The 17,655-nt window shown below is 40.4% G+C and overlaps 1 protein-coding gene across 1 annotated transcript in view; it reads right to left on the bottom strand.

Moving 5' to 3' along the window:
- The window catches only part of LOC114665647 (alpha-actinin-2), a 143,847-nt gene that overhangs the window by 67,260 nt on the left and 58,932 nt on the right, over positions 1-17,655 (bottom strand). The window contains exons 7-9 of the mRNA XM_028820256.2: positions 10,117-10,198; positions 5,092-5,177; positions 717-809 (exon numbers count right to left, since the gene is read on the bottom strand). Of these exons, the coding sequence (XP_028676089.2) occupies positions 717-809; positions 5,092-5,177; positions 10,117-10,198 (261 nt within the window). The remainder of the gene's footprint in view (positions 1-716; positions 810-5,091; positions 5,178-10,116; positions 10,199-17,655) is intronic.

Genomic DNA, 17,655 nt, shown 5'->3' with positions numbered 1-17,655 from the left:
CCTGCCTGCACTCTCTTCTTCACTTCTCTTCCACAATCCCCATTACTCTGTACTGTTGATCCCAAGTATTTAAACTCCTCCACCTTCACTAACTCTACTCCCTGCATCCTCACCATTCCACTGACCTATATGGCCATAAATTGGCTAATAAGCCAGCAACATGTCATATCCAATTTTATTCTTTGAGAAAAACAACACAACATTGGAGATGGTGGCACTGACCAGAAAGCAGGAGACAGAGCTGGAGGTGACAGAGTTAAAGATGCTAAGATTTGCATTGGGTGTGATGAGGATAGACAGGATTAGAAATGAGGACATTAGAGGGTCGGCTCAGGTTGGACAGATGGGAGACAAAGGCATAGGCGAGATTGCGTTGTTTTGGACATGTGCAGAGGAGAGATGATGGGTATATTGGGAGATGGATACTAAGGATAGAGTTGACAGGCAAGGGGAACAGAGGAAGGCCTAAGAGGAGGTTTATGGATGTGGTGAGAGGGGACATGCAGGTAATGGGGGTGACAGAACAAGATGCAGAGGACAGAAAGATATGGAACAAGATGATCCACTGTGGAAACCCCTAACGGGAGCACCCAAAAGTAGAAGAAGAAAAACAACACTAAATGCACTATGATTTGCAGACTGGACAGTCAAGACTCTTGGAGCACTTACCCCCAGAAGGTCTACTTGAAATAACTGACAAATGATGTTCACATTACCTGACTTGCTAGCCGTTCATATTCTTCCATTAATTTCTCATTTTCCTGATTCACTCCAAGCACCTTGCAAATTCGGTTAGCTGCCGTCTCTGCCTGCAGAGCCAGAAAGAGATACAAAAGTTGACTGCTGGTTTATTAAATCGTCACAGAATATTAATTAGCTTAATGGTGTGATATGTCAGTACAAGTGACCTTTCAAACAACAGAATCCCAATATGCATTCGCTTTTCTCCAACCGTTCATTAGGTTAGATGTCACCCAACTATGACCTCTGTTGTAGGAATTTGCTATTGTGGCACAGCATTGTGGGGAGCTAAAGGTATAAATCAGACCTGAGCATCGACACTCTCATTCACACACATAACCCACATTGGTTTACAAATGGGGGGGAGTACTAGGGTGTTGTGCCGTGTTAGCCATTATGAATGTAGAGAGAAGTCAATCAAAATGACACCATTTATTGGCAACTCAGGCCCCTTCTTCAGGCAAGATAATATTGTAATGTTTTTAGTTAGCCAATAAAAGGTGTCATTTTGCTTGACTTCTCACTACAAATGAGAGGGAGGAAAGACACACAAATTGAGGAATATGTGCAAACGTTATACTGATTGTGACTGGCCCAGTAACTGAACGCAGGTAGGTCTCAGGCAGTATGAGACGGCAGCACTATGTAACGTGCCACACACACGGCTGACAGTTACAATAAAATGAATAGTTATGGATTAGGAAAAATGCTAGTAATAAATGCATGCCCAGGTAAAACACTTTTAAAGTCACTTTGAAAGACTAAAATTAGTTTTATGTTACACTCTTTTGTGGGAAACATAAGATTAATTTCTTGCTAACATAATTAAAACCACTTAAAGCTCAAAAGCTTTCTGCAGTACTATTTAGAAATCAATAATAATAATAATAGGGGTGGCACAGTGGCACAGTGGGTAGCGCTGTTGCCTTGCAGTTAGGAGACCCGGTTCGCGTCCCGGGTCCTTCCTGCATGGAGTTTGCATGTTCTCTCCGTGTCTGCGGGGGTTTTCTCTGGGTGCTCCAGTTTTCTCCCACAGTCCAAAGACATGCAGATTAGGTGCATTGGCGATCCTAAATTGTCCCTAGTGTGTGCTTGGTGTGTGTGTGTGAGTGTGCCCTGCAGTGGGCTGGCGCCCTGCCCGGGGTTTGTTTCCTGCCTTGCGCCCTGTGTTGGCTGGGATTGGCTCCAGCAGACCCCCGTGACCCTGTAGTTATGATATAGCAGGTTGGATAATGGATGGATGGATAATAATAATAATACATTTTATTTAAAGACACCTTTCAAGATACTCAAGGTCACCTCACAAAAGATAAATAAATAAAAACAGCAAATGCAATGACACCAGATAATCAAATATGATAAAACATGTCAGTTTCCCAGTATTTGTGCTCAAAGAGAGTATGAAGAGTTTGAACGGCGGTTTTAAATTGTGTTACAATGTCCAGTTGGCGGATCTGAGAGGGAAGAGACTTCCAGAGAACAGGTGCAGTATGGGAGAAGACTCTGTCACCCACGGTGTGGAGTTTAATGTCTGGGACAGAATGCAGACCTGCTGATGAGGATCGGAGGGAGCGGCAGGGAAGGACATGATCATGTAGGGCTTTAAATGTTAAAAGTGATATTTTAAAATGTATTAATTGGGACACAGGTAGCCAGTGGCGTCGGAAGAGTAGTGGTGTGATGTGGTCAAAACGATTTGACTTTGTCTTTAGTCATAGGGATAGGCTTGTGTGCATAGAACTGGCAGCCGATGAATGGTCGTGCAAAAGTATAGAATGCATTGACAAGGATAAAGAAACGTGGGGTTTTAGATTTCACAAACACAAGAGAAGCTTATCCCTCTGACGTATAATGTTTTACAGAAAAGGGAAAAAGAAATAACAGGGTTAAGATTGTGGCTGAGCTCTCCAAACCTGTTAATCCGTCGTACAGCACCAGCTCCATCAGGCAGCATGCTATTGGCTGTCGGGAAATAGGCTGGAAAGTCGCGACATAGTCACTAAACATGACCTGCCGAGTGATAATTTGACATGTTCTGGTGACAAGACCACCTATTGAAGCAGCAAGTATGACATATCCTACGACTAAAAGTCATGTAATGTGACATTGTCTTCTAGGAGGGATTTTTGGGACTTGACAAAGGTATGTAAAGTTGAGTGGGTGGGTTTAGTCAGAGAAATTTTGGTTTGGAGTAAAAAAAAGTTCCATTGAGTAATTTATTAAGTGACCACACCTTGGTATTTTTTCACCCCAGGTAGTGCCAGGATTCCTTATAATTTCTAGGTGTGTTCACAAATAATGCAGAAAGCACCTACTGCAATAGCCAAGTCTGTCTGTCTGTCTAAAGGAAACAACTCAGCCCCCCCAGTGGTCTAATTTTGTTAAAATGTGGCATACGTATTCTTCAAGGACATTTGTTGGGACATTTTAATTTTTTTAAGATATCTTGAAACAGTTTTAAAATTCCAAAATCTCTCATTAGAAAGCATTGACGAATCTGCAGACTTTTCTGTCTTAAAATGGAGGAAAATTCTGCGCAACTTCAACTACAAATTAGTTCAGTTTCAATTCTACCTTGATAGAAGTTACACCAGCTTGTATATTGTATAGATTTTTCTCTTTTGCACCTCTGAAAGATGCTTCTGATGGCAAACAGATCCCCAGCACAAATTAAGGAATAATGAACAGACTGTGCGTGTGGGGTAGAAAGTCGTTGTCACTGGCTAATTCCACACATTCGAGATGTCACATTCCAACTCGGCGTACACAGAAACCTCTTCATGCATCTCCCTGTGCCAATGCTTTAAGTCGTAACAGGTAAATTACATGAACTTAGTAACGGTAAAAATATAAAATGCAAACAAGGAGAACGACGGGTTATCTAGATATGATTGAAGTACCCTGTGGCATATAAGTCGCTGTGCACACAGCAAACAAACATTTAGTTAGTACTATATGTGTTACATTCAACCAAGCTCAAAGCTCCATTATCTGCAGATTACAGTGACAGTGAAATAGTAAATTGTTATAATTTACTAGGGTGGCCAGACATTTAGGTGTCAAGGACAGTCCCGATTTCAGGCACATTTTAATCTGCCTCAGAGCTCCCAACTATCAGGGGACTATTGTAGACTGTAAATTGTTGTACGAAAAACCAGTTTATATTCCCAGGCCGGCTTTATCCGTTACCAGGTTGCAGGAAGCCAGAGAATGTAATACACGATTGGGTGTAAGAAATAAACAAACCCTGAATGGGATGCCAATCCATCATAGTACATATATTCTCGTGTACAGAACAACATTCATTCATGCTGTGCACATTTGGAGTCATCTTCAAGATGCAGGAGGAAAATGGAGTCCCAGAGATAACCCAGCACAAACCGTACCCTATCCTTAGGTGTTTATGATGTAGTGGTGCGACTGGGGAATGACACTTCAACTCCCAGCAGGCCCTGCAGTGGCTCTGATTAGTCATCTGCTGAGGGTGCAGGGGTTGCTGGGGACAAGGAGGCGGCGTGAGATTTAAAAGGAGGCCAGTTCTACAGAGAAGAAAAAGTCTTTCGTGTTTCGTGTCTGGAGTTGCCTGTCTGTTTGCCTTCCAGTTTTGCTACCTGTGGATTCTTGTTTTTGTCCTGGATTATCTTCTGTGTTGGGTGTATGGACTGGCTGGTGTCTTCCTGCTGCATGAAGACTGTTTGAGGATTTGTTGTCGTCCTGCGAAGAAAGGCGCGCTCCTGATCCCATTCACACGCCATCATCTCATCAGGTAATACTGATAGGACTGACCTTTACATTCACATACAGCCTGCTGATCTCTGGACTATCTATCTCCATCATTTCGTTTCATCAGTTGCCATTTTCATGGACTTCATCGTGCATGGTTTTTGTTAGTAATTTGTGGTTGCTTAGTTTACGTTTATTGTATAATCGCCTGAAGGGAACTGGAGTGGGATCGTTGTAGTTTGCCTATATTTCATTTATTATTGTTTAATACATTCTTTCATTTCTGTTTTATTACCGGTTGATTTTTTGTCTCTGTGAGGGAGTGTGTATGAGTCTGGGTGCGTTCCTGGGAGCCCCAACGAAAAAATAAATAAATCACCATCATATCGATGCCGTGAATCTTAGCTCGGTTTCAGTCCCTACAATGACCATAACAAGAATACCATGTATGCACAGCATGACACATTCTTCAACAGAATTATGAATGACATTTGTGACTTGCCGGAGTTACTGTAAATAAACATGCTCATGCAGGATGATTTCAGAAAATCAAAGACACAAAGATAGATGTTTCCAAAGACAGGACAGTCATTTTCAAAGAAAAGCAGAAATAAAAACCAGGTGTACCTGCTCTGCTCCAGCAAAAGCATGATAGAAGCAGGAGACATAGGTCATGATAGCTCGTTCATCAGGTTTGGGAGTGTTGACAATGTCTAAAGGGATGAGAATATAAAATGGAGGGGGAGAGAGGGATAAGCAGTAGAACTAAAAAAGAGAAAGCACTGGGCATAAAACTCCAGAAGGAAACAGAAGACTCAGTTCAGACCCTGTCCACCATTAGATGCAAAGAACTGTCAAAAGTGTTGACCACAAAACCAGAAGATGCTTTTAGCCGCACAAGGGTCCATCGTCTGAACAAAGCAAAGCTTAATGCCAGATTTTTGGATTCTCTGTTTGAATTTACCATCATGCTCAGAGTGTGGCGCAATAAAAAAAAAAAAAAAACCTAATGAACTTTTTCTGTATTCCAATTATTTTAAATGATAGACAAATTCTTTATCCATTTATTGATTACGTTTATTGCAGTTTCAGGGTGGTGGAGAGTAAGTGCCTAATATGGCAGCATCGGGTACCACCCAAGGAGAAGTACCCACAGTCAGGGCATAACAGGCCAATTAAGAAATGCCAATTTACCTCACCCACTTCGAAGGGATGCAGAAAAACAATAGGACTAACTGCTGCACCACCATGCCACCCTGGAAGAAGTGTGAGTATTTTATTTTTAAAAAATCTGCAATTTAAAGTACGATTAGTGCTGTGCTCCTGTAAAATATGCAATAGGAAACATTCCTTAAAGGAATATTCTTCCCAAAAATTCTATTATTTTTTTATTTGTTACTTACACCATATATTTTGTAGTGATGAACGAGAAGCATTTTTAATCTCAAGTATTCATGCAGAATGGAGATAAAAAAGTTTATGATGTAAGACAAACCAATAGTAACCAATGCTGTACAATCACAAACAATGTAAAAAATCCCCATGGCAAAAAATAAAATAAAAGTCACATTACTCATGTCGCATTACCCACTTGTCCGTTATCCAGCTGTACACTTAAAACTTGTAAATTGCATGCATTGCTTGCTAAAATATTGTTAAATAGATACTTCCGGAAAAATCAGCGCACATAAAAAACAGGAAATGCGAGTCACATGAGGTTGTCTTTTTGAATTGAAGAACCGCCTCCCCCATTCATTCATTGGTCGATTGGTTCAAGAAGGCAGTGCCAAGGGGATTTGCATTCCTTATTTATCATGTGCTCTGATTTTTCCAGAAGCATCTATTCATTGTATTTAACAATATTTTAGCATGTGTTTACCACCTTTTGAGTATGCAACTATATAACTGACGCGTGGATTGTACAACACAAGTATGTTTCCATATCGTTTTCCATTGAACAGTATTGGTCACCATTGACTTGTATTGTGTCATAAATCATTTGGTCTCCATTCTTCATGAAAGCATGAGAATACATTTTTTGTTCAGCCATCACTACAAACTACATGGGGTAAGACACATATTAAAATATATAATTATTTTGGGTGTAATATTCCTTTAATATTTAACGATTATATTCCAATGTAGCCAATTAAATGTATCAGCTTAGTATAAATGTGGTTACCACCAGCATAATGGTGCATGGAAACAGAGACATGAAACACATTTTGTAAGCAAATAAGATGAAAACCAGAAAAGATGTGGCAGCAGAGACTGAGGAGCCCTGTACTTCTTTACAAGAACCTAAAAGGAAAGGCAATGATGACAAGGTACACAAAGGAACAGCGAGGAAATTGAAAGGCCAGAGGTGGACAACTTGTACCATCCTCACCTTCTGTGCACCAGCAAAGGCATGGTAGTAACAGGATACGTAAGTCATAATGGCCCTTTCATCAGGTCGAGCTGTATTTACTATATCTGTATGGAAAAAATAAGTTCACTTGTTCAATTTTCAAAAGAATCAACAAAAATACATGAACCGTAATCACTAAAACATATGCAACATGCACTTTGAATAACCAGAACCATTCACAACTCGGAATGTCATCTTTTAAATTCAAGTATAAGCACAAGGGAAAATCAGTAATTATCCACACATTTTGTGATCATTTTGTTTGGGTTGGTTGTACATACGTGGAAACACAGAGTATCTGTGGTGACAGTGGTAACATGTCGTCCTTGATCAGTCGGTTCCTCTCGTTGTTTTCTAAGAGTAAACATGGCCGCTCTGCTCTGGATTTGCACTAAAGAAGACCAGTGAGCAGCGATCCTCTTTTAATGGGGTGAAGGTGTACCAGGGCCAAATCTTTGTCAGTTCATTGAAATCATAGATAGATAGAACTTATTTGGTCCCCAGGGGATAATTTGGCTTGTTACAGAAGCTGTTTAAATAAATAAATACATTGATAAAGAATATCCATCCATCCATTTTCCAACCCGCTGAATCCAAACACAGGGTCACGGGGGTCCGCTGGAGCCAATCCCAGCCAACACATGGCACAAGGCAGGAACCAATCCCAGGCAGGGTGCCAACCCACCGCAGTGATAAAGAATATTATATATATATATGGTGGAATATGGCCGGCTGTTCATCCCGGCCAATACCCCCACGCCGCCAGGTGGAGCCCTTCTTGCAACATGGAGGTGCCCCGTGTTCCAGCAGGGCATCATGGACAGTGGAGTTTTACATCACAGCCCTGCTGGATGCCATGGGGGCCTCCAGGGGACGCTGCAGGGAGGAGCAGGGACTGCTACTTTCCCTATAACCCGGAAGTACTTCCCAGTCATGGGAGCGGAAGAAATGATGTACTTCTGGGATAAAGAAAAAGAAGAGTTTTTGATCTGACCCGGAAGTGCTAGGAAGTCACATGGACTGAGGGACAGAGGCATTTCCGGGTCAGGGACTATAAAAGGACTCTGGGAAATCCCAGCAGTGAGCCGAGTTGGGAGGAAGGGTGACTGAGCTGCTGGGAGTGGAGGATTGTGTATTGTGATTATTGATTATTGGAGTATTGTGGAGTAGAGGGTGCTTTGAGCACTTTATTATTAAAATAAATAATATTTGGACTTGGGCGGCATGGTGGCGTAGTGGGTAGCGCTGCTGCCTCGCAGTTGGGAGACCTGGGGACCTGGGTTCGCTTCCCGGGTCCTCCCTGCGTGGAGTTTGCATGTTCTCCCCGTGTCTGCGTGGGTTTCCTCCGGGCACTCCGGTTTCCTCCCACAGTCCAAAGACATGCAGGTTAGGTGGATTGGCGATTCTAAATTGGCCCTAGTGTGTGCTTGGTGTGTGGGTGTGTTTGTGTGTGTCCTGCGGTGGGTTGGCACCCTGCCCGGGATTGGTTCCTGCTTTGTGCCCTGTGTTGGCTGGGATTGGCTCCAGCAGACCCCCGTGACCCTGTGTTTGGATTCAGCGGGTTAGATAATGGATGGATGGATGGATATTTGGACTTTTACCTGGTGTCTGACGCGTTGTCTGAGGGATCAAGGGGACAACAGCACCCCTATCTGTCACAATATATATATATATATATATATATATATATATATATATATATATATATATATATATATATATTGTGGTGGGAGGCTGGGATCCATGCCAGTTGCAAAAAAACTTTGCACAGTGCAAAAGTTCGCTGACGACACTGCTATCGTGGGCTGCATCAGGAGTGGGCAGGAGGAGAGAGTATAGGAACCTAATTAAGGACTTTGTTAAATGGTGCGACACCAGCAAAACCAAGGAGCTGGTGGTGGATTTTAGGAGACCCAGACCCCTCCTGGACCCTGTGATCATCAGAGGTGACTGTGTGCAGAGGGTACAGACCTATAAATACCTGGGAGTGCAGCTGGATGATAAATTGGACTGGACTGTCAATACTGATGCTCTGTGCAAGAGAGGACAGAGCCGACTATACTTCCTTAGAAGGCTGGCGTCCTTCAACATCTGCAATAAGATGCTGCAGATGTTCTATCAGACGGTTGTGGCGAGCGCCCTCTTCTATGCGGTGGTGTGCTGGGGAGGCAGCATTAAGAAGAAAGACGCCTCACGTCTGGACAAACTGGTGAGGAAGGCAGGCTCTATTGTAGGCACGGAGCTGGACAGTTTGACATCTGTGGTGGAGTGACGGGCGCTGAGCAGACTCCTGTCAATCATGGAGAATCCACTGCATCCACTGAACAGGATCATCTCCAGACAGAGGAGCAGCTTCAGCGACAGACTGCTGTCACCATCCTGCTCCACTGACAGACTGAGGAGATCGTTCCTCCCCCACACTATGCAACACTTCAATTCCACCTGGGGGGGGTAAACATTAACATTATAAAAAGTTATTGTCTGTTTTTACCTGCATTATTATCAATCTTTAATTTAATATTGTTTTTTTTTTTGTATCAGTATGCTGCTGCTGGAGAATGTGAATTTCCCCCTGGGATCAATAAAGTATCTATCTATCTATCTATCTATCTATCTATCTATCTATCTATCTATCTATCTATCTATCTATCTATCTATCTATCTATCAATCATTATAAAAACTACAGATCTTAAGGCGTGATTACCGCATTTAGGGTCTATGATGGCTCTGTCATGGTGTAAGTTCCATTCCCCTGTCATTATTCAGGCCCACTATTCATTTGAAGGACAATTCAAATGTTAGTAAATACAAGATAATTTTGAGAGTTCACTTTCATACTTCTATCCCGACGATATTGAACTCATCCAGGATGACATTTTGTCCATTCGCAAGGTCCAGCCAGCCAATGAATGCTTTAAAGCATATGCTCATATGCCATCTGAGTCACCAAATCTGAACACATCACTTACAGGAGATTCGGACGCGGCAGCTGCTGAGACTGTGTTTGTTTTTTGTTTTTTTTTTACAAAGGTAATCAAAGTACCAAATAATGAAATTCCTCATGGAAGAATGCAGTCATCTTTGTCATGTTCCTTTCTAGACACTAAGCTGTCCTGGTGTCTCTTGGAGAGACTCTGCCCTTCAAAGACACTTACACAGCAGTGTTGTTGGTTACCTGTAAATAGGTTCAGATCTAAGAACTTTAGAATCATTAAAGCATGGGAACTTTCTTTTGAATTACCTTCTGCATCCAACATTTTGGGGATATCCAGATGTTTCTCTGCAATCTCCAAAGCAAGATTCAGGTTACCCAAGGGATCATCCTAAATAGAAAAAAGGTATAAGAATTAATTAAGATTTTATCCTAAATATGACAAAACAGAGTGTACTGTATTTAATGATCTTGTTTTTAAATATCTAGGAAAATACAAAACTGTGACCTATTAATGTATGTGCATATTAAAATAATGATTGTCCTTATTATTATTATTATTTCATTGCTTATTTTTCAATTAAAATAAAGCGTCACACACATGCGCATGGGGGCTTAAATAATGTTGTTTCTCAGTCGAACCAGGGGTTGGCACTGTCATCTAATGCTTTCTCCCTTTGTCCCGCTGCAGACCAGCCTAAGAGCCCTCCCACTAAGGTCGCTTCCAGGCTACAAGTCCTGCCTCCTGATGACATCACTTCCAGTTCCAGTCCATGAAATCCCACCTCTTCCTGTCTAATCTGTATAAATAGAAGAGCCTACTCAGTGTTAGCCAGTTCAATCGTGGACTCCTCTCTATAAAGTCGTGTTTTTTTTTTCTTCAATATTTTTTCAGTATATGGGATGGCCATCCTCAAGCCTTTTTCTGCCTCCACTCTATAATGTTACAAAAGAGTTTAGATTAGCACACATGACGTGGTGAGTAACTGGACTGTGGATTTTTCTTTAAGTAAACATAAAGTCTGGTGAACAGTAGTGTTGATCTGTGAAATTTGCCAAAGCGTTTTTTGTAGACAATTTCCTGGGATTGCCAGTAACCTTACAGCCCGCTTAGATGAACTTTTTTTCCCTGAATGCCCTGAGATGCTTTGCGAGGCCAGTGTGACATCACAGAGCTGTAGCAGCCAGTGTTTGATGATGATGTCGCTATGTGATCTCTTCTACATGCCTGATTTGCGTCTCGCATGCACGGGACTTTCATGCATGTGTACTCGAAGTGGATTCCACCTCACACTTTACTGCTTCACGCATGCATGAACAATTAATGGTGTATACACCCATGCATGATGTCACCATCCAAGCGGCACTACAATTGGATTTTTACCATGTATGCATTTAAATTTTGCACAATTTTTATTTGAGGGGTGCATTAGCAGACTATAATGAGAATAACGTTGTTATGCATGGATTCAACCACTGCTGGATTAAGCATGATATGCTCCTCACAATCTAGTGCAGGTCAGGTAATGACAGGGACAGCCCCTTGAGTATCTTGCATGACAAACTCTGTGAGTGTTAGTTGGTCGCCATTACAGAAGACACAGAGAGAGATAAAGGACTTGGAATATTGTGGACTTGGAGTAGAAGTTTATCTCAAGAAGGCACAGTGGCGCAGTGGTTAGCTCAGGTCACAATAATTGCTCCAGCATAGTTGAACGATCCTTTCCAAGCCCTCTGGGACACTTAAAAGACAATGGCACCATTATATTCACTCCAAATTACTCCAGTTTCTCCTTCTGAATTGACTTTGCAGAAATTCCTAACAAACAGCTGTACTCTTTCTACCTTCCAAAAACAGCTTTGTGACAACCTCCCAATTGAACCAGTTCTCGGTTTATATCAACTTAAAAGACTGTTTTGTTGCCCAGCTGTTGTTTGTGAGAGGCAGATTGTGACGATGAAATTAGTAAAATAGCATATAGGTGGGTGTCAAGTTAGGACAGTTCCATAAATATAAACAGACACATAAAACCAACTGAATTTCAATTAGTTTTCATCTTATGACTTACTTACAAAAAGTTTTGATCCAAATGAATACCTAGCATATGTGCTGAGGAATACTACTTCAAGCTGTGGACTCTGTCATCATTTTCAGTCTTTGATCTTTCATGTGCATGTGTTGCTGAATGTAACCTGCAGCACACACATCTGTACAATAAGCCCTGCTGCTCGAGCAGCACCTGGCTGTTTATCTGAGCAGTACAAAGAGCTGATTGTAATCCACTCAGCAAAGACAGCACATCTCTGCTGAGCGATCAGTCATCAGTCCGCATTGGCTTTTTGTGTAATCAATTTGCTTTTACCAACTCTCTGAGCTACTGTGTCCTCAACAAAAACTGTAATACGTTTAAGCATAAGGTTAACATAATGTACATAGCTTGTAGGTAATCTTGGTTTAAATTATTTGTGTTTTTTGATTTAAAGTACTTTAACATTTTTTCAATGTTATTTTATTAATATTTTCAAAGTATTCTGTAGAATAAGTAATAAAGCATTGTTTGCTTTTGCTGATATTTCTGTTAATGGACATTTTCAGAGCAAGTCCTAACTTACATGCAAACTCGGTTATGAACAAGGAGGAATACTGGCTGTACATCAGTTTTTTTTTTCTTACTAAAATCTATCATTTATTTCTTAAAATGCACTTCATAATAAATAGTACCCAAAAGCATATTGCATAAAATATTTTTGACTAAATATTTAATAAAATCCATTTAGCAAATGGATCATTAGTCGGTTTTCTTTAACGTCAATCCCTTTCACCTTACAGGCCTTATTACTTTCTACACTTGCAAGTGTGCTCTGTGATCCCAATGTCTTTTTAAAACTCCCATGATAAATAAAACAGGGAGCTCAGACTCTACCTACCATCATTAGAGAGGCTCCACGGGTCTCAGCATTTAAATAAAGCTGAACATTTTGCATTTTTCATTGGAAACAGTTTTGAAGTGTTTCTGACCTATTCACATTACCTTATAATAATATAATAAGATAGATAAATGTTAAAAGCACTAAGATAGATAGATAGATAGATAGATAGATAGATAGATAGATAGATAGATAGATAGATAGATAGATAGATAGATAGATAGATAGATAGATAGATAGATAGATAGATAGATAGTGTGGCAGGAGGCCAGGACCATTGCCCGACTGAGATGCCCCTATGATGGAAGGACCGGGGGAGAGAACATATCCAGGGCAATACCTCCCCCAAAACAGGAGAGAGCAACCCCCCTGGATTACATCAGGGCCACAGAATTGGAGCTTAGAAGCTCAACCCTGCTGGGGCCCATGTCCACCACCAGGGGATGCAAGGACATTTCCGGAGCCCTGGACTGCAGCACTTCTGCCACACTGAGAAGTGTTGCTGGAAGAGGATCAGAGAGCACCCGGAGCACTTCCGGGAACACTATAAAAGAGGCTGCCTCACTTCAATCAAAGAACCAGAGTTGGGAGGTGGACGACAAAGCTTGCTGGGAGAATAGTGGAAGGGGGCAGAGAAGAGAAGGAGATAGAGAAGGGACTGACCAGTACTGCTGGGACTGTGTCATACTTGTGGGGAACGGGGAAGATGTTTTCCCACAAGGGAAAAAAGAAATAAAGTGTGTGCTGGTTTTGCACTTGTGTGTCACTGTGCCTATCTGTGCCTATCTCTATCTGAGCTGTACGGCCCCGATATGCCATGATAGACAGATAGATAGATAGATAGATAGATGGGAAAGGCACTATATGATAGCTAGATAGATAGATATGTGAAAGGCACTATATGATAGCTAGATAGATATGTGAAAGGCACTATATGATAGATAGATATGTGAAAGGCACTATATAATAGATAGATTGATAGGAAAGGCACTATATACTAGATAGAGGGAAAGAGAGATACTGTAGATATGAAAGGTGCTATATACTAGATAGATGGATCAATTGTAAATCAAATTTATGGGAAAATTATTTATAAATTTGTATGTTTCAATATATATATATATATATATATATATATATATATATATATATATATATATATATTGCATGATTGTTTAGTGCTTTAACAATACTAAACTTTTAATTCTAGTATATTATTAATGGAAATGAGCAATACAAGTATACAGTAAATATAACTGAATTGAATGTGGCTTTTAACAATTGTTCTTATACTCTATACTTTTATTAGTATTAATTATTTAATTTCTTGAAATAACTTTTTTCTCTTGAGTGCTGCAGAAATGTAATTCTCCTTCTCAGAAATGGTCTCCTTTTTCAACTTTTCAAAACTAAAAAAAGGATATAAATGATGAAGCAAGTGACCATAGGAAAGTCCACTTACTTAGTGGCCTTTTCAGATTGTCTGTTGGAAAACCTACACAACATGTGTTGTGATGTGAAATTTTACATACAAGTTGATAAATATTTTGTAAGTCTTTATTTGTAACTTAGACAAAGCAGTGTAATATTAGTGTTACATTATAGATAATAACAGCAATGGTTTGATGGTTTAAGAACCCTTTCCCCCTTTTAGGACTGAGTCTCTTTGTAATTTTACGACAGGGTTGGGGTGAAGTGCCTCGGACAAGTTTGGCTTGTGTTTCTCTGCAGGACTCCCAGTCAAGACCCACAGGAAAGCCAGGCTGCCTAACTGCCAAGCTTTACCTTAACAAATGGTTTTGGGGGCAGGTGTGAAGGTGTTCTGTCCTCCCATTGGTCGGAAGTATGGCTTTTTGGAACTGTCTTGTATCAGAAGCCTTTAAGTACCACGATGCCCTATTGGCTGTAGGGGTTGAACAGAAAACCTATAAATTTGCTTGTTTTACTTCACCCTCTCTCTCTCACACCAAACTGATGAAAGACCATCACACACACACCATGAACTGAAAAGGACAACACAATGAAGAGCACAGCTCGGCAGCCATATTGAGACAGGCATGCGGCCTGTTCTGAAGAAAGCTGACCATGAAATGACGACTTAACTAGAGACATTTAAAGTAACTAACAAGTCTGTGTGCCACCCGAAACTACACATCAACATTTATCAGGTTGTATGGTTGCCAATATTGCATATTGTTATCCATTCATTATCCAACCCGCTATATCCTAACTACAGGGTCACGGGGGTCTGCTGGAGCCAATCCCAGCCAACACAGGGCACAAGGCAGGAAACAAACTCCGGGCAGGGCGCCAGCCCACCGCAGCATATTGTTATTATTTATGAATATTATCAATAATATATAGTTTAAATTGTAACTAAACTCCTGCTTGTCTTTTACTACACCTAATTGCCCGAGGTTATAAATGTAGAAGGGAAGGTGGGGAGAAATTATATACTATAATACTTTATGAACAGTGGTAAGTCTGGGAGATCTGAGGCATTCTGCAAAGGCTACAAATTAATAATACAAAAGGGGAAAGTAGAGCAATATAATACTCTACCAAGACAAAACAACATGTTTTAAAACTCATAGTAATTGCATCTGTGGGATCAGCCACAGACTGTAAATCATAACGCTCCGTGTATGACTGTATGTGTACTTTTCTACTTTTATTTTTCTATTTTTATTTATTGATCACTCCTATCACTTTATTTTATATCAATCTTTAATTTAATATTGATTTTTTTTTGTATCAGTAAGGTGCTGCTGGAGTATGTGAATTTCCCCTTGGGATTAATAAAGTATCTATCTATCTATCTATCTATCTATCTATCTATCTATCTATCTATCTATCTATCTATCTATCTATCTATCTATCTATAACAAAAAGATTATGATAACACCTTATCCTGGACGCACTTTAGGTAAGTATGGCAAAAAAAATATCATCCATAATCTCTGCAGTTAAAGCAGAAAAGAAAACCTCATCTTAAACAGCAAGTGAACTAAGTTAGCGTGACCAACATTTATTTCATCAATGATCACAATTAACTGACAGCTGCACTGGTGGACTGAGCAGTTTAAAGAGTCTCTGTAAGCACAGCTGTTATGCTGCTTCAAAGCAAATAGCATCTTCATCCTTTATCCATGCATGAAAATCAGAAATTCTTTATCTGAAATATGCTGTTTTGAAATGCCCAAGCACGTTGTGCAGATTTTCTGACGTGCACTTGGACAACAGTGTAGTGGTTGTTGCTATAATTAGGTTAAAACCAGAAGGTGATTCCTGAATTTTAATCTCAAATTTGACTTACATATAAAGTACAATGGGCACTAAAACTTGTATTGTGTTGGCCTGAATGTAGTTTATCCGCAAGCCAATTCTCTGTCCCTTCTGTTGTCTTATTTTAGTAGCACTCAAACCCCACACAAGCACAATCACTGCTGCAACTGAGACATTCTGGTATGCCGAACTTTTCGAACAGCCCGGGCACATTTAACAAGAGCCAAAGTAGACAGCTGTGTAGCAGATTTGCTACCCAAAGGGACATCGCTGACACAGCCTTTGGTCTTAAATTTAAAATACAAGGTCACTTCCATGAATTAACCCAAATCCACCAGTCGCCTTTTAGATTTAAACCACTCTGGCTCTTTATTTTGATTTAAGGATGACGACTACACAGATACCTTATTACCCAATAAAACTATCATTCATGGTGGTGTTAATCCTCACAGACATCAGAGCCAAGGTGTATGTTGCCAAAACTGTTATTTCCCCATGCAGCTGTGAATAGGGAAAGATTAATAGGAAAATTCAACTGAGGTGATATGTATGGACAAAATTAAATAAATAAATATGTAAAACTTTGACAATAAATAAATAAAATGAAAATTAAATGGGAGCATAAATAAGTAAATGTTTCATGAAAGATATATTTTTTGCTGTATATTTCTTCATGTATTAATTTTTTTATTTGGTTTATTTCAGTGACACCGCACACAATATTAAATTAAAACTATCATTTTCACCCATCAAAGTTGAGAAGGTGGACTCAAGTGAGTACTGCTTTACTTCCACATAAATGAAAGTATGGCGATGGGCTTAAAAATTCACAATGAAATTCAGTTCAGATTCTGACTCTATCGAGAAATGTTCATTTTGGCCTGGTGTCTGTATGTGTGCCTGTGTGTAAAATTGATTTGTACACCTTAAATTTGCAATTTTCATTGTAAAATAATGCATTTTTCTGTGTTATGCAGAGCTCTCAAATGACGACAGCCTAGCAAAAATGCAAAAATTTAGAACAAGTGGTTTCCAAGATATTTACCTTAATACTAAAATTACCGAAACCTTTGAAAAAGCTCGTAATCCCGGCCCACCTTAAATCCCTTCGCACCTCTCCATCAGCGTCTTTTGAATTGTAAATGTGTCGATAAAGCACAAGCAGCCTGCTATTCCATTACCCCTCAACGCCGCACCTCAAGTCAGAAAGAAGATTGTCAGTGCTCAAGTGGTTTATCTGGGAGTGAGGTGCCTAGAATTGTAGAGGGTAAATAATATATACAGTAATCCCTCGCTATATCGCGCTTCGACTTTCGCGGCTTCACTCTATCGCGGATTTTATATGTAAGCATATCTAAATATATAACACGGATTTTTCGCTGCTTCGCGGGTTTCTGCGGACAATGGGTCTTTTTACTTCTGGTACATGCTTCCTCAGTTGGTTTGCCCAGTTGATTTCATACAAGAGATGCTATTGGCGGATGACTGACAAGCTACCTAATCAGAGCACACAGTTAAGTTCCTGTGTGCTGATTGGCTCAGCAACGGAGTGCTGCATTCACCAGGAAGTCTCATCTCACTCATTCAGCATTAACGTGCTCCTGCTACTGCTTCAGGGGCCGTGTCCAAGCGCCA

This window comes from Erpetoichthys calabaricus, chromosome 15, assembly GCF_900747795.2.
Source record: "Erpetoichthys calabaricus chromosome 15, fErpCal1.3, whole genome shotgun sequence".
Lineage (NCBI taxonomy): Eukaryota > Metazoa > Chordata > Cladistia > Polypteriformes > Polypteridae > Erpetoichthys > Erpetoichthys calabaricus.
Note: the sequence above shows the minus strand (reverse complement) of the source record. Positions and strands in the feature narration are given on the sequence as shown.